This window comes from Schistocerca piceifrons, chromosome 3, assembly GCF_021461385.2.
Source record: "Schistocerca piceifrons isolate TAMUIC-IGC-003096 chromosome 3, iqSchPice1.1, whole genome shotgun sequence".
Classification (NCBI taxonomy): Eukaryota; Metazoa; Arthropoda; class Insecta; order Orthoptera; family Acrididae; genus Schistocerca; species Schistocerca piceifrons.
The window spans coordinates 663,942,375-663,961,356 of NC_060140.1; the positions used below are offsets into that span (position 1 = coordinate 663,942,375).

General features: G+C 40.2%; 1 protein-coding gene across 5 annotated transcripts in view; it reads left to right on the forward strand.

Annotated features, from left to right (window-relative positions):
- LOC124787874 (heat shock factor protein) overlaps positions 1-18,982 on the forward strand; it is a 191,550-nt gene that overhangs the window by 107,675 nt on the left and 64,893 nt on the right. For 3 of the 5 annotated variants that reach the window (XM_047254844.1, XM_047254842.1, XM_047254843.1), the window contains exon 9: positions 17,415-17,565. In XM_047254844.1, coding sequence (XP_047110800.1) covers positions 17,415-17,565 — 151 coding nt within the window. The remainder of the gene's footprint in view (positions 1-17,414; positions 17,566-18,982) is intronic. The other 2 variants (XM_047254847.1, XM_047254846.1) reach the window with 1 other exon arrangement.

An 18,982-nucleotide genomic window follows, 5' to 3' on the forward strand; every position in this document is an offset into this window, starting at 1 on the left:
GAATTTGCAGTTCACAGAATATCAGTGCCTGCTCTGAAAAACAAAAGATTAGCAAAGGATGTAGTGGGTGTTGGGAATTGAACTCCGGTATAAATAGCAGCATGCAACCAATGATGTTCTCAGTCTGGTTGGTGTTGAGTCAGCGAGAACATGTAACAGAAAAACTCTCTGCACCTGAAGAAGATGGCTGAGTCAGCTATCAAAATACTGTGTATCAAATGGAACTCGGCAGAACAACACTCAACCACCGAGCTAGGTTAATAATTGGCTCCCTTTACCGACCTCCCGACTCAGCAGCATTAGTGGCAGAACAACTGAGAGAAAATTTGGAATACATTTCACATAAATTTTCTCAGCATGTTATAGTCTTAAGTGGAGATTTCAATTTACCAGATATAGACTGGGACACTCAGATGTTTAGGGCGAGTGACATTATACTGAGTGCACTATCCAAAAATTACCTTGAGCAATTAAACAGAGAACCGACTCGTGGAGATAACATCTTGGACCTACTGATAACAAACAGGCGCGAACTTTTCGACTCTGTAAGTGTAGAACAGGGAATCAGTGATCATAAGGCCATTGCAGCATCCCTGAATATGGAAGTTAATAGGAATATAAAAAAAGGGAGGAAGGTTTATCTGTTTAGCAAGAGTAATAGAAGGCAGATTTCAGACTACCTAACAGATCAAAACAAAAATTTCTGTTCCGACATTGACTATGCTGAGTGTTTATGGAAAAAGTTCAAGGCAATTGTAAAATGCGTTTTAGACAGGTACGTGCCGAATAAAACTGTGAGGGACGGGAAAAACCCACCGTGGTTCAACAACAAAGTTAGGAAACTACTGCGAAAGCAAAGAGAGCTTCACTCCAAGTTTAAACGCAGCCAAAACCTCTCAGACATACAGAAACTAAACAATGTCAAAGTTAGCGTAAGGAGGGCTATGTGTGAAGCGTTCAGTGAATTCGAAAGTAAAATTCTGTGTACCGACTTGACAGAAAATCCTAGGAAGTTCTGGTCTTACGTTAAATCAGTAAGTGGCTCGAAACAGCATATCCAGACACTCCGGGATGATGATGGCATTGAAACTGAGGATGACACGCGTAAAGCTGAAATACTGAACACCTTTTTCCAAAGCTGTTTAACAGAGGAAGATCGCACTGCAGTTCCTGCTCTAAATCCTCACACAAACGAAATATGGCTGACATCGAAATAAGTGTCCAAGGAATAGAAAAGCAACTGGAATCACTCAACAGAGGAAAGTCCACTGGACCTGATGGGATACCAATTCGATTCTACACAGAGTACGCGAAAGAACTTGCCCCCCCCCCCCACCCCCGCCCCCCCCGCCCCCGTTCTAACAGCCGTGTACCGCAAGTCTCTAGAGGAACGGAAGGTTCCAAATTATTGGAAAAGAGCACAGGTAGATCCAGTCTTCAAGAAGGGTTGTCGAGCAGATGCGCAAAACTATAGACCTATATCTCTGACGTTGATCTGTTGTAGAATTTTAGAATATGTTTTTTGCTCGAGTATCATGTCGTTTTTGGAAACCCAGAATCTACTCTGTAGGAATCAACATGGATTCCAGAAACAGCGATCGTGTGAGACCCAACTCGCTTTATTTGTTCATGAGACCCAGAAAATATTAGATACAGGCTCCCAGGTAGATACTGTCTTCCTTGACTTCCGGAAGGCATTCGATACAGTTCTGCACTGTCGGCTGATAAACAAAGTAAGAGCCTACGGAATATCAGACCACCTGTGTGGCTGGATTGAAGAGTTTTTAGCAAACAGAACACAGCATGTTATCAATGGAGAGACGTCTACAAACGTTCAAGTAACCTCTGGTGTGCCACAGGGGAGTGTTACGGGACCATTGCTTTTCACAATATATATAAATGACCTAGTAGATAGTGTCGGAAGTTCCATGCGGCTTTTCGCGGATGATGCTGTAGTATACAGAGAAGTTGCAGCATTAGAAAACTGTAGCGAAATGCAGGAAGATCTGCAGCGGATAGGCACTTGGTGCAGGGAGTGGCAACTGACCCTTAACATAGACAAATGTAATGTATTGTGAATACGTAGAAAGAAGGATCCTTTATTGTTTGATTATATGATAGCGGAACAAACACTGGTAGCAGTTACTTCTGTAAAATATCTGGGAGTATGCGTGCGGAACAATTTGAATTGGAATGATCATATAAAATTAATTGTTGGTAAGGCGGGTACCAGGTTGAGATTCATTGGGAGAGTCCTTAGAAAATGTAGTCCATCAACAAAGGAGGTGGCTTACAAAACACTCGTTCGACCTATACTTGAGTATTGCTCATCAGTGTGGGATCCGTACCAGATCGGGTTGACAGAGGAGATAGAGAAGATCCCAAGAAGACCAGCACATTTTGTCACAGGGTTATTTGGTAACCGTGATAGCGTTACGGAGATGTTTAGCAAACTCAAGTGGCAGACTCTGCAAGAGTGGTGCTCTGCATCGCAGTGTAGCTTGCTCGCCAGCTTTCAAGAGGGTGTGTTTCTGGATGAGTTATCGAATATATTGCTTCCCCCTACTTATACCTTCCAAGGAGATCACGAATGTAAAATTAGAGAGATTAGAGCGTGCACGGAGGCTTTCAGACAGTCGTTCTTCCCGCGAACCATACGCGACTGGAACAGAAAAGGGAGGTAATGACAGTGGCACGTAAAGTGCCCTCCGCCACACGCCGTTGGGTGGCTTGCGGAGTATAAATGTAGATGTAGAACACCCGGAAGCACACCATTAATCAGTCGCATCCAGGAAACCTGAGAGATCACAAGAGAACTGAAACATAACATTTCAAGTTGAGGTTAGCTTTCAGTTTGATTTGTTACCTAAAATAAGAAAAGAACCTCAATAAGTTTCTGGACAAAGAAGAGTGCAGCAGTCTCATAGTAATGACTTTGTCTAGGTCGGTAGAAAAATCATGTAGGAAGGAGGGAGTCCTGCTGCTAGGTAGCAGTCATGGGAGAATTGTATGCCAATTGCTACAGGGAAAGTTGGGTGTAGAATACCACGGCACACGCTTTGTGAAACCTAGTGCCAAACTTAGCCAGAAGACAGAGAACATAGGGGCCTGATGCAGTGATTTTGATGGAGAGGATCATATACTTGTAGTAGGAGTAGCAGGAAGCATCCTGACTAGCAACTTGGAATATAGATTAAATGTGACCTGACTTCCTTGGGGTTCTCCAGAAATTACTTTTACATTCTGTTGATTTTGTTCCATTAATAGTGATGTGTTGAGTTTTATCTGCAAGGAAGTCTAGAATCCAGTCACAAATATAGTCTGATACTCGGTAAGCTCATATTTTTTTCACTAAACAGCAGTGTTAGATGGTAAAAAATACCTCCCTGAAGTCAAGGAACTTGGCATCAAACTGAGTTGCTATGGATCTCGTGGAGGAACAGAGTGAACTAAGTTTTGCAAGATATCTGTTTGCGGAACCCATTTCGATTTTTATAGAGGAGATACTCATTCTCCAAAAAGTCATAATTCTTGAACATAAAACATAATTCTACAATATATTGACATCAACAATAGAGGCCTACAGTTACGTGCATCCGTCCTAGGACCCTTCTTGAAAATGTAATCGAACTGCACTTTTTTCTGGTCACTAGGTACCCTTCATTCTCCAGTGAACTGTTATGAACTGCTGCTAGAAGGGGAGTAAGTTCTTTCACATAATCTTTGTAGAATGTTACAGTTGTTTCATCTGGTTCTCATGCCTTTCTACTACTAAGCAATAGTAGTTGCTCTTCTGTTGCGTTATCGATTATCTCAGTATATACCATTTCAATGTTTATGGATGTTCAGTGTTCAAGGAGGGACCATTTTCGGCAGAATTTACACTGCCTGCAATGCGAAGCTGAGCATTGCATGGAGGGACTTGGTTTACCAGTGGAACAGCATGTACGCACTTACACTGCTGGCTGGGCCAAGCAGTGCGATGCGATGTGATGCAATGTCTCTGATTTAGTCATAAGCAAGTTTGTGTTTTGTGCAATTGTTTGGAACAGGTATTTGCAATGCACATCCAAAGAGCTCATAAATAATGTGTGTGAATGACCTATGCTGTGAGATCAGAAAAGCAAACTTTACCACTGCAAGGATGTGTTACGTCAAGCTTGGAATGAAGTAGTTCAAGACTGCATTGAGAGACATTTCAAGCAACAAATATCTGAAAAGGAATGAAATGATCAGAATTGAACGAAGTGAAGTAACTCTCTAGCATTTGTAATTAATGTGCTAAGGACAAAAAAATGTTTTCAGTATAAAGTCTACTTAATTGTTTACACAAATATTCGTGTCTGTATTACCAGGGGAGGCAGTGAAGACTAAGCAGAAATATTTACAGGACATGATCTGCTTGAAACTGAAAGAAACTCGTGCATAATGTTCAAGTGATGGAGGTGGTTTGCCTTTGTTTTACTCAAATTAGCAGTGACACGAGGTGCTGACATTGCTGAAAGACAAAATGACACCATGGCAGCAAAAAGTAACATTTCACATAGGAAAAGAGCTGCATCTCAACACGCCGATGTACAGTTGTCAGTGGTTGTAAACAGGAGCACAGAGTGCTTCAGCTGATGAGGGCAACCAGTGCTCACCAGAAGCCAGATGTTAGAGACTGTCAGAAATTTCAGAGGACAGCATTTCAGTGCCACCAACCTTGCTCACTCCATACCCAGCAGCCAAAATAAGAGACCAAGAAAGTCTATAAATGCGGATTTATGCAACATAGAAAACAAAAGGTTAAGCTCATTGAGCGAGAAATGTTAAAAAGTGAAACACAAGAACACAGTTATCATTTTTGCCGCTCATTATGTGAAAACTGTTACTTGAAACTCAGTTAAGAGCTACAATCAAAACACAGCAGATTTTATTGGGAGAATTGGAATTCTTCATCCATTTCCACAACATATTCTTTCACTCCATGTTGTGGGATAGAAAATTACTTATCTGATAGTGACCTTAAGTTTCTCTCCAGTGGTAATAGCCTTCCAAAATTTTGAAATAGACATCACAGTATAATCAAATGTCTCCGTATTCATTCTGAAGTAATTCCGAAATTTTATCTTCATCTTTTCTCAGGCACTGTGCATGTTCTCTCTCCTCGTTTACTTTATGCACTTATTCACGACTGCCTAGAATTTTGAGACCACTGTTTTGTACTAAAAATGAATTTACTGGATCAAGGAAAAATGACATTGTTTCAAGACTGCTCAGCAACTACTACTTTCAGTTGATCAGATCGCGCCATGATAACACTTGGAAATCTACTTCGTATCACATCATGTGCAGTGAGAGTGCTCCATCACATCAAATCACATTGCTTCACCTCACAGACTTTCTGGATAACAATCTTCTACAGTGAAGCAACTGAAAAAGATGGAATTCTTTATTGAGGCCTTTCTCTAATCTTCTAAGACTGAATAGGTGATTTTGAGCTACTTACTGACTTCATATAAGACAAAATTTTGCGTTCCAAGTCATTGAACACTTGTCTCATTGCTCTTCTTATGCTCGTTTTTGCTTTATTCATTGTTTGTTTCTCAGCTAGGTTTTGACTCCTCTTGAATTTGTGGTGAATCTCTCTTTATGTGTGTACCAGCTTCCTAACACGGCTATAAAATGATGCTGGATCTTTCCCTTCCATTGAGACCTTGGTCAGGACATATTTGTCTAAGGCTTTTGAACTTTTTCCATTGGTGTGCCATATTTGATAGTACTCAGATATTCTGGAGTTTGCATATTGTTACTCTTGATAAAAAAAAATATTTTTCTAACTTTCTTAACATTCCTTGTAATACCCGAAGGCATCGCAAGGTATCACTGATACCTTCATCTATCTTAACTAATTCAGTAAGTTCATGTCTGTCTGTTGCTGGGAGGTCTAAGACATTACCTACACGGGTTGATTCTTTAATTATCTGCTCAAAGTCATTTTCAGACAAGACATTATGAATAATATCACATGAATCCGTGTCTTTGGTGCCAGTTTTAATAGCATGTCTTGGTCTATACCTAGCAAGTTAAAGTTAGCCCCAATTACAACAGCATGATCAGGGATGTTATTAATTGTATTCTGCAAGTTATCTCTGGAGTGCTCTACTACTACCGCTCTGAGCCCAAGTGGTCTGTAAAAGCATCTAATTGTCATTTCTGACCGACCTTTGATACTTAACTTCACCCAGATTAATTCACACTTGGAGTCCATGGTAACCTTGCTAGATATTATCAGATTCTTTACTGCAATAAATACCTCACCACCATTGGCAACTATTTCCTTACAATAAATATTCCAATCTGAACACAGGATTTCATAGCTATATGTTTCCTGTTTCAACCAACTTCTGTTCCTAATACTGTTTGGGCATTATAATCTCCAATAAGCAATACTAACTTTGGAACATTTCCTTGGATGCTCCTGCAGTTTACTAATATCATTATAAACTTTTCTATATCCGATCTGTGAGGACGAGCATTCTCTGACAACAAGGTGGCTGATGTGTCTTCAGTTTTGGCAAGCAGTTTGTCTCTGATCCCAAGGGGTTTCCTCTAATCTAAAAGAACCCTCATGCACTAATCTAAAAGAACCCTCATGTGCATGCCACACGCACTCCGCTACGTTAGTAGACTTTTCCTGCATGTAATGCATGCCTAACCTATTAAGGGGAACTGTACAGTTCTCCACCCAATTGTGGAGATTGAGAAATTTGCATCTGATCCTGTTGCATAATCATCTGAGCCTTTGATTTACATGTGATCAACCTTGCACCCTGCATGTGTGTGCTACTTGCCTTCACCAAATTATCCAACTACCTAAAGGAGCCAAGGTTGGCCTCAGAACCCAAGCAGCCGGTGTCATTCGTGCCAACATGTGTCACTATTTGCTGCCTGTTGCGCTTAATGTGCTTGATAGCCGCCAGCAGAGCCACCTCCACATCTCGAATAGATCTCCCAGGAAACATATTGAATGCACACTGGCATTCTTTCCTGCGCTACCTGCTGTAACCCTGAGGGGCTCCATTACCCACTTAACATTGTAGTTCCTAATGACCAGCAGACCTGCCCTCTACAGTTGCCCTGACTGGGCAGAAATTCGGCTGCTGGGCGAACAGCAGGGGCATCCTGTGCTGGCTCAGAAGTATTATCAACACTGAGTCGCACCTGATACCTGTTGCAAAGGCATAAGGAGCCAGCCATGTGACCCCGCTCCCTCTTTAGTGTTCTGCCCAGTGGCATGTGAACCCATCACTGTCTGCCCCTCACTCTCAAGTGAAGTGGACCAATCAGATGTTGGTTATTGAAAGACACAGCAAAAACCAGGTCACCAGGGGATTCCAGCAGCACCAAAGGGGTTGCAGGTGTCCCTGAAGAAGATTTCAAAATACATGAACAAAGCAGGCAGGAGTAACTGAGAAAGTACGAGCAGACCCCCGCAAAAGAGAAAAATAATAATAATAATTATACCCAACTGTGGTGGCACTACTGAGGTTGGAATGTACACAAAATACAAATGAGGAGAATAAACAAACACTAACATCTGCTCTGCAGAGTTCTTAGCTCGCAAGATCTGAAAGCTTTTAAAATACAAATTAATTTCTGTACTGAAAGTGGATGTATGGACAGTTACTCTGTACTAGAAAGTGTGCTTACACAAAATCTACAACAGGAAATAAATAGTCATGTGATGTGGCACATCTCGCGGCAGGAAGCTAGCCGAGAAAGTTGCCTCACACGAAAATGTACTGTATAATTTATGCAGAAAATTTAGAGTATGTTAGCAAGACTGTAGACACAGTTAAATACACAGGTACCTCACAAAAGTACAGTAAAACAGAAACTGAACGAAATTATTGTGTATCAGACAATCAGGTATAGCTACAGGTGTGTCCTCTCTGCTCCATGGCTGCTGCAATGGAACTTGCAGTGGGGAATAATTGGCACTGTTTGTTGTATTTAGGAGTAAGGCCCACAACTTGTTTAATTTCAATCCATTTTCTTTTCTGTTGAAATTATTTTTGTGCTTTTGAATTTCGGTGGTGTCTCTTTGCATCCTAGTGTAGTAACTATTAGATCTTGCTAAAACTTGTCTCTCAGAGAAACAAATTTGGTGGTTTCCCAATTCTAGTTGTATCGCTGATATATCCATCCTTAGGTGACAGTTGCTCTTATGTTCCTTAACAAGAATGTTAACACTTTTTTTTTTAGGTCCTGTGTAGAGTCGGCTGCAAGTGCAAGTGATTTTATATGCTCCTGCTGTGACAAACAGCAGGCATAGGTCCTTTGCAGTGTTCATACACCTTTCTTGTTGGCTTAAACACTGCATCAATAACATGTTTCCTGAGTACTTCGGTGATATGATCTGTGACAATTTTTACAAATGGAATGGAAACTTTACCTTTTTTGGTTCCTTTTTCATTATAAGCTGTAGACCTCATGGGATGTAGTGCCCCCTTTTTTTTTTGTCAGAGTAGCTGTTTCTTCAGGTGGCTGTCTTAAATGATTGAGATCAATTTTCAACTACTGTGGTTCACAGATTCTTTTAGCCTGATCCACAAATGTTTTCGTCACACCACTTTTCTGCTTTGTATGCTGACCAGAGTTTCTGTGACAGTAACTATCCTTATGAGTGGGCTTTCTGTAAACTTTATGCCCTTAAGTTCCATCAAGTTTTCTAAGTATCCCTGCATCAGAAAATGAGATCTGACTGTCTTTCACTTTTTTGTAGTGAACTTTGTATTACAACTAATATTATTCAGAAAATTTAGAATTTCAGTGTGTTCTTTTTCTCTATGAGGCCAAATAATGAAAATATCATTCATGAGACCAATTGTTAGGACCGTTGATTGTCCGACCTGTGGGACTGCCAAACACTTAGCTGCTCTTCTACAGCCATTTATAGGAAAAACTGACACTTGTATTGAAAATTCTGGTCATTTTATTGAAAAATTCACGTCCTTCACAATATCTTCAAGTGGCATAATGGTCAGTTTACTATGGTTCATCTCAGTGGGGTGATCTCACATTTGGGAAGTATTTTCACAAAGAATATGGTAGACCTCTTTAAACATTGTCTTACATCAACTTTCAATGGTCAACAAATTCTATGAACAAACTGATAATGCGGCTGTGGGGAACCCACTCAGCACAGTTGCAGTGAATTTTTATAAGGAATAATTTGAAGAAGCAGCCCTTCAGACAGCAAAGAAGAAACTCTCATGTTGGTTTCAGTATGTGGATGATATTTTCTTATATGGCCTCATGGAGAAAAACAACACTGATTTTCTAAATATTCTGAATACTATTAATTATGTTATAAAGTTCACTACGAAAAACAATCAAGACAGTCGGATTTCGTTTTTGGATGTACAGATACTTACAAAATCTGACAGAACTTTAGGACATTAAGTCTACAGAAAGCCCACTCATGCGGGTAGATACCATCACAGAAATTCCAATCACCATCCTAAACAGAACAAAGAGTGATCAAAAAACTGGTGGACCGGGCTAACAGAATTTGTGAAACACAGTACTTGGCAGTTGGTTATGAACTGTAGATTAAAAATGAAGAAACTGTAGAAAGGTAGGAACTTGAGGAGATGGGGCCTGGATAAACTGAAATAACTAGAGGTTGTAGAGTGTTCCAGAGGGAGCATTAGGGAACGATTGACAAGTACGGGAAAGTAATACAGTAGAAGAAGAATGGGTAGCTTTGGGAGATTAAATATTGAAGGCAGCAGAGGATCAAATAGGTAAAAAGACAAGGGCTAGTAGAAATCCTTGGGTAACTAAAGAGGTATTTAATTCAATTGATGAAAGGAGAAAACATAAAAATTCAGTAAATGAAGCAGGCAAAAAGGAATACAAATATCTCAAAAATGAGATCAACAGGAAGTGCGAAACGCTTAAGTGGGAATGGCTAGAGAACACATGTAAGAATGTAGAAACATATATCGCTAGGGGTAAATTAGATGCTGCCTACAGAGGAATTAGAGTGATTGGATAAAAGAGAACCACTTCTATGAAAATCAAGAGCTCAGGTGGCAAAGTGAAGAAGAGAAAACCAAAAGGTGAGTGTGTAAAGGGTCTATACAAGGGCGATGTATCTGAGAACAATATTACGGAAATGGAAGAGGATGTAGATAATGACTAGATAGGAGATATGATACTGCATGAAGAATTTGACAGAGCACTGAAAGCCCCGGGAGTAGACAACATTCCATTGGAACTACTGATAGCCTTGCGAGAGCCAGTCATGACCAAACTCTTCCATCTTTTGGGCAAGATGTAAAAGACAGGCGAAATACCCTCAGACTCCAAGAAGAATATAACAATTCCAATTCCAAAGAAAGCAGGTGCTGACAGGTGTGAAAATTACCTAACTATCAGTTTAATAAGTCACGGTTGCAAAATACTAACACGAACTCTTTACAGACAAATGGAAAAACTGGTAGAAGCCAACTTTTGGGAAGATCAGTTTGGATTCCATAGAAATGTGGGAACACAAGAGGCAATATTGACCTTGTTATTCATCTTAGAAACTAGACTAAGGAAAGGCAAGCCTCTGTTTCTAGCATTTGTACTTAGAGAAAGTTTTGATAGTGTTGACTGGAATACTTTCTTTCAAATTCTGAAGATGGCAGGAGTAAAATACAGGGAGCTAAAGGCTATATACAATTTGTACAGATACCAGACGGCAGTTATAAGAATCTAGGGGCATGGACGGGAAGCAGTGGTTGAGAAGGGAGTGAGACAGAGTTGTAGCCTATCCCTGATGTTATTCAATCTGTACATTGAATGGTCAGTGAAGGAAATCAAAGAAAAATTTGGAATGGGAATTAAAATCCATGGAGAAGAAATAAAAACTCAGAGGTTCGCCGATGGCATTGTAATTCTGTCAGAGACAGCTAAGGACTTAAGACAGTTGAATGGAATGGACAGTGTCTTGAAAGGTGGATATAACATGAACATCAACAAAACCAAAACGAGGATTATGGAATGTCGTAGAATTAAATCAGGTGATGCTGATGGAATTAGATTAGGAAATGAGGCACTCAAAGTAGTAGATGGGTTTTGCTATTTGGGGAGCAAATTAAGTGGTGATGCCCGAAGTAGAGAGGATATGAAATGTAGACTGGCAATGGTACGAAAAGCATTTCTGAAGAAGAGAAATTTGTTAATATCGAGTACAGATTTAAGTGTCAGGAAATCTTTCCTGAAAGTATTTGTATGGAGTGTAGCCATGTATGGATGTGAAACATGGACGATAAACAGTTTTGACAAAAAGAGAATAGAAACTTTTTAAATGTGGTGCTACAGAAGAATGCTGAAGATTTGGTGGGTAGATCACATAGCTAATGAGGAGGTACTGAATAGAATTGGGGAGAAGAAGGATTTGTGGCACAATTTGACTAGGAGGAGGAATCAGTTGGAAGGATACATTCAGAGGCATCAAGGGATCACCAATTTAGTACTGGAGGGAAGCATGGAGGGTAAAAATCGTAGAGGGAGACCAAAAGATGAATACACTAAGCATATTCAGAAGGATGGAGGTTGCACTAGCTACTCGGAGATGATGAGGCTTGCGCAGGATAGAGTAGCACGGACCACAACACCAGCAACAGTACTTGGTAGACAAGCTCGATCACTTAAGATCAGCTTTCAGAAGAAACGGCTGCTCTGACAAAGAGACAACTAGGGCACTAAATTCTAAAAGATCTAGAGCTTTTAATGGAAAGAACCAACTAAAGGGAAACTTTTCATTCTATTTGTAAGAACTGTCACAGATTGCATCAGCAAAGTACTCAGAAAACACTGTATTGTTAACAATGTTTAAACCATGAAAGGTGCATGTATATTTGAACACTGCAAAAGTAGTAAATCATCAGTACCAGATCATGCACTAGGACTAGGAAACCACTAAATTCATTTCTCTAACACTGTGGTTTTAACAAGATCTAATAATGGCTACACTAAGATGCAGGGAGAAACCATAGGAATTCAAAATCTCACAATTTCAACTGAAAAGAAGATGGATTGAAATTAGACAAGTTGTGGACCTCAGTACCAAATAAAACAAACACTGCCACCTCGGCACAACTCCGCAATCTTAAGATGTGGCCTGATTACATCACGAACTGACTGTTGGGTGACATATAAACAGTTCAGCTTGATGCTCTTGTTTGAGCCTGTAACAGCTTTCTGTGTCATTAAAGTCTCTGATGATGTCTTCAGCAGTGGAAGATGAACCATTAGGCGGTGAATTATGCCCATAAGTCAAATATCAGCAAATATGCAAATGCTGGCTGTGAAAGCAGATAATGAGTGATTGCAGTCTACTAGAAAAAAATTAATAATTGCTGCTTAAAAGTAGCTCTCATGATCAGTAATGTCAGAAGGAAATTGTTACACAAGCAAACATTTCATAGTTAACCATTAATATACCAAAGAGACCAATAACATAAAAAGTAAAATCTCCCACAGTGTCGGTGACATTTCAAATAAATAATATCGTGTGTGTGTGTTGCCCTGCTCAATGAGCAACTCATTGTTACAAGTGGTATGTTTCCAGACAGAGATAAGTATGTAATTTTTAGGACCTTTCCTAAAATAGGAAAATAGATGTTTATAATTACTGGCCTTTCTCACAGTTTATCTCCTTTTATGAAGTACTAAAGAAGATTCATATTCAACAGCAAGCACATTTCTGCCAAATTAAAGCTGGTCAGTCACTATCAGTTGGGACTTCAGTATGTCCTCAGGATATACCACTGTACATATCACTTAGGATATAATTTGTTTGATATTTAAGATACAAGATATAATCAAGTGAGATTTTCTTTTACTTGATCAAGAGATTTTATTGAGCTTTGCAGTAATTTTTTTTTTTTTTACAAGTCATTTGTTGGAGGACAAGGGATGTAGTATGTAACTACTCAAGGTATCTTCCCAGACAGGTTAAAATATGCCATTGTCAGGCGTCTCTATAAAAAGTAGGACACCACAGATGTAAATAATTATTGGCCAGTATCTTTGCTTACAGCATTTTCAAAAATCTCCGAGAAAGTAATGTCCTCAAGTGTAGTTAGCAATCTCAACAGTAATGGGATACTTAGTAAATCTCAGTTCGGATTTCAAAAATGCTGTTCCACTGAGACAGCAATATACAATTTCACTGTTCACATAATAAAGTCTTTAAACAGTAAAATGTCACCAATAGGGATTTTCTGTGACTTGTTCAAAGCATTTGATTGTGTGAACCATGACATCATGTTACAGAACTTACAATTCTATGGTATAAATGGAATAGCATATGAGTGGTTTAAGTCATACCTACAGAACAGGAAGAAAAAAGTTTCCTTATATGAGTCAAGTGATTTAAATAAATTTGTGACTTCATCTAACAGGGGTGAAATTACATTAGGTGTTCCACAGGGTTCAATCATGGGTCCCCTTCTGTTCTTGATATATGTGAACAACCTCCCTTCCTACCTGAAACAGGAAGCTTAACTGACGCTGTTTGCTGATAATACAAGCATCATTATTAATCCAGTAAAAGAAACTCCAATTGAAAATTATACAAATAAGGTCTTTGGAAAAGTCATTAATTGGTTTTCTGCAAATGGGCTTGCTCTAAACTTTGAGAAAACACAGTACATCCAATTTTCTGCTGCAAAAAGTATAGTTCCTTTAATAAATATAACACTCAACAGAAGTCAGTAGACAGGGTAGAGCATACTAAGTTTTTAGGTGTACATATAGATGAGAATCTTAATTGGAAAATTCATATTTTGTATCTTCTAAAGTGACTAGGTTCAGCAACTTTAGCAATCAGAATAATTGCCAATACTGAGGATACAGAAATTAGTAAGCTAACATATTTTGCATACTTTCACTCTCTGATGTCATACGGAATAATGTTTTGGGGTAACTCAACATTTAGACAAAAAGTAATCACTGCGCAAAAGAAAGTGGTTAGAATAATATGTGGGGTTCATAGTCACACATCTTGTAGGCATCTTTTTAAAAGATTGGGAATTCGTACAACAGCCTCACAGCACAGTTACTCACTAATGAAATTTGTTCTCAACAACATGGACAACAGTGACCTTCATGATTATAATACCAGAAAAAAGAAAGACTTACACTATCCTTTACTCAACCTATCTTTGCCACAGAAAGGGATAAAATATGCTGCTATAAAATTTTTTGACAAATTACCAGTTGAAATAAAATGAAACAGTAATAGCATCAAAAATAAATTGAAATAAATTGACAACTCCTATACCATGGATGAATTCTTGAATAGGAATAAATCATATATATATATATATATATATATATATATATATATATATATATATATATATATATAGACACACACACACACACACACTCCTGGAAATGGAAAAAAGAACACATTGACACCGGTGTGTCAGACCCACCATACTTGCTCCGGACACTGCGAGAGGGCTGTACAAGCAATGATCACACGCACGGCACAGCGGACACACCAGGAACCGCGGTGTTGGCCGTCGAATGGCGCTAGCTGCGCAGCATTTGTGCACCGCCGCCGTCAGTGTCAGCCAGTTTGCCATGGCATACGGAGCTCCATCGCAGTCTTTAACACTGGTAGCATGTAGCATGCCGCGACAGCGTGGACGTGAACCGTATGTGCAGTTGACGGACTTTGAGTGAGGGCGTATAGTGGGCATGCAGGAGGCCGGGTGGACGTACCGCCGAATTGCTCAACACGTGGGGCGTGAGGTCTCCACAGTACATCGATGTTGTCGCCAGTGGTCGGCGGAAGGTGCACGTGCCCGTCGACCTGGGACCGGACCGCAGCGACGCACGGATGCACGCCAAGACCGTAGGATCCTACGCAGTGCCGTAGGGGACCGCACCGCCACTTCCCAGCAAATTAGGGACACTGTTGCTCTTGGGGTATCGTCGAGGACCATTCGCAACCGTCTCCATGAAGCTGGGCTACGGTCCCGCACACCGTTAGGCCGTCTTCCGCTCACGCCCCAACATCGTGCAGCCCGCCTCCAGTGGTGTCGCGACAGGCGTGAATGGAGGGATGAATGGAGACGTGTCGTCTTCAGCGATGAGAGTCGCTTCTGCCTTGGTGCCAATGATGGTCGTATGCGTGTTTGGCGCCGTGCAGGTGAGCGCCACAATCAGGACTGCATACGACCGAGGCACACAGGGCCAACACCCGGCATCATGGTGTGGGGAGCGATCTCCTACACTGGCCGTACACCACTGGTGATCGTCGAGGGGACACTGAATAGTGCACGGTACATCCAAACCGTCATCGAACCCATCGTTCTACCATTCCTAGACCGGCAAGGGAACTTGCTGTTCCAACAGGACAATGCACGTCCGCATGTATCCCGTGCCACCCAACGTGCTCTAGAAGGTGTGAGTCAACTACCCTGGCCAGCAAGATCTCCGGATCTGTCCCCCATTGAGCATGTTTGGGACTGGATGAAGCGTCGTCTCACGCGGTCTGCACGTCCAGCACGAACGCTGGTCCAACTGAGGCGCCAGGTGGAAATGGCATGGCAAGCCGTTCCACAGGACTACATCCAGCATCTCTACGATCGTCTCCATGGGAGAATAGCAGCCTGCATTGCTGCGAAAGGTGGATATACTCTGTACTAGTGCCAAAATTGTGCATGCTCTGTTGCCTGTGTCTATGTCCTGTGGTTCTGTCAGTGTGATCATGTGATGTATCTGCCCCCTGGAATGTGTCAATAAAGTTTCCCCTTCCTGGGACAATGAATTCACGGTGTTCTTATTTCAATTTCCAGGAGAGTGTGTGTGTGTGTGTGTGTGTGTGTGTGTGTGTGTGTGTGTGTGTGGGCGCGCGCGCGCGCGGAAAGACTTACCTTAGGGGGAAAAAAGGACAGGTATACACTCGCACACATGCACATATCCATCCACACATACAGACACAAGCAGACATATTTAAATATATATATATATATAAAAAAACATGTTTCATATGTGCATTGCTTATGCTTTTGACACGTTCCACATCATAACGGCTACCGTACCGTGTGATTGATCAATGGAACACGCAGCCAACTAACTAACGGGTTTTCATCTTGCATTAACAAAAAGAATGCACACATTTTTATTAAGATGTGTGGGATGTGTGCATAATGACTCATATCTGCATTACAGGGACCAAAATTAGGACAATTTTTATTCTTGTTGTAGGTAGATGACCATATGTCACAAATTCAAGATTCTGAAAGTGATATTTTTTTATGGTAATGCAACCTTTTTGTTAAATCTGTTGGCAATATGTAAATACCAATGAAAGTAACTTCAAATTTGTGATAATTCATTTACTGTTGGAAATGTGATGGTATCCTAAATTATAAATTATGTAATTCAGGTGAGGTAAGGCATTGTAAAATTCGCAGCAGGAACGTTCTTTCATACTCCAAAGTTCTCATGAAAGAATATAAGGGCCATGATAAATAGAATAGTTGAAATGTGCGGAGAAAAATAGTATGTGTGTAGGGGGGGGGGGGGGGGGGGGGTGCACACATGTGAACGTGCACGTACCTTTATGTATGCATCTGCGCATGCAGATGTGTGCCTGGGAAAAAAAGTATGAAAGACATCTTCTGTCACCCTGCAACTTTTCTGAGACAGGAAGGTTGTGAAATTGAAAGAGGAGAAGCGTTTTCGATGTGGACTACTGCTCAACATATTCACTATGGAATCATTAAAGGAATTAAGCATTGGAAAGGGACAATGTAAAAGATGCCTGCTTGTTATCAATCAAGCAACAGAGATGGAAATTTATTATGCATATGTAGATTACTTCAACTACTTCCATTTGTAGATCATTGCCTTAACACAGCTATGCCATTCTTCTGATACACTTTTCTAGAAAACTGAGCTCAACTTGTTTTGTCATGCATGCTGTGAATGGAGTGACAGTTTGTTAATTGAAGAGTGATGTTATTGTTAAATTCTGTGCACAGTGTACAGATTAAAAATTTGACAAACTATAGGTTACAAAAAAATCTGTGAAAAGGAATATAGTGGAAATGGTAGCAATGAAGTAACCAATTCACTTCCATAGAGGATGCCTTTTGCTGTCCCACCAAACAAACATGCCTCTTGATGCCCGTTATCTTCCTTTCCCATCCATTTTCCCCCATTTTCGTGACTTGATGACGTGTACTTTTTCACATCAACCTTCATGGTGTAACAATGCAGAGTTTGAAGTACACTTTCCTCAACGTGATAGCTGTTCAGAATTCATTCCTTAGTTTCTCACTTCATTTTAGTGTCTTCTGCATCTTTATAGTGTGGCAAACAGTTGAAAGGTATTTTGTTTTATGTAGAGAAGAACTGGACTCCCATCTGGATTCAATGCAGAATGATCTGGATGGTCTGAAGGAGTTACTGAAAGGTGAAGGCTACAGTTTGGATGCCAACACCCTTCTGGGGGTACGTCAAACCGTGCTTGGCCTTGAAAAAGATGCCATGCTAAAGGTAGATGCACTGCCAGACACAATAATACCTGCTTACAAATTAACCAGTATAGAGAATAAAATGTATACCTTGATAATGAAATTCAAAGTTTGATGTCTCTGTTTATGTCCATTTGTTACAATTGTTGAATTTTGACATTGACTTGATGACACTTTGTTAATGGTGTGTCTTTGTTGGTTTTCACCTTTAGCGGTAATATTTTAATTCCTGATGTTGCTCAAACAGTAATGGTTCATTTTCTAATGTAGGTATTCTTGATTCTGGCGGTGTTTTTAGTGTTTTAATATATCTGTGCCTTTATTCATGTTACACTAATTTTTAATTCTGTGATATCAGACCTTTCAAAGTGTATGCAGCATTATTGAAAAATCATTTACACTAGCATCTCTGTTGTAAGCCTTATTAACGAAAGTATCGTATGAACTGGAATTTAAATATTTAATAATATGATACTGTGATCAGCAGTACATGATGCAGACAAATTAAGTACTCTCTGTTTGCATGGCAAGTTAAAATAGATGAGGCTTCAAAATTCTGAAGCTTTCGAAATGTGGTGCTACAGAAGAATGCTGAAGATAAGGTGGGTAGATCACATAACTAATGAGGAGGTATTGAATAGGATTGGGGAGAAGAGAAGTTTGTGGCACAACTTGACTAGAAGAAGGGATCGGTTGGTAGGACATGTTTCGAGGCATCAAGGGATCACAAATTTAGCATTGGAGGGCAGCGTGGAGGGTAAAAATCGTAGAGGGAAACCAAGAGATCAATACACTAAGCAGATTCAGAAGGATGTAGGTTGCAGTAGGTACTGGGAGATGAAGAAGCTTGCACAGGATAGAGTAGCATGGAGAGCTGCATCAAACCAGTCTCAGGACTGAAGACCACAACAACAACAACAACAACTACTACTTCTTCCCGCGAAGAAAAGGGGAAATAATTGGCTGGGGGGAGAGGGAGTGGGGTGGTGTTACAAACATTCAACATTCAGACCTTATTCCTAGGAATTGCGCATTGTACCTTAATGGTTGTTCTTAACCAGGTTTTTCAGTGATGTGATTACACTTCAAAGGTCTCTCGTAATGTGTGTCTAGCCCTCTCCTTTCTTCCCCATGTACAGAATTAAATGTGTTTACGAACAAATCTAGTGTCACACTTTCAGCTGAGATGAAGTATTACAATGAGAATCTATAACAGAAGTTGGTTTAGTCATTCTGAAATTTACATTTTCCAAACCATCTTTGGCCCTTAGTTTCCTTCTTAAGCAGGTGTGTAAAAAATAGGTCTGAATCCTTATACAAGGTTGGTTTGATAAGTCTGGTAAATTTCCATGAAAGAACGGAACATTTTTTGTTGTGCTTTCATGGTCAATAAGCTTGATTATTCCAAGCTGTGTATAAAGAATTTCAACAATTTACAG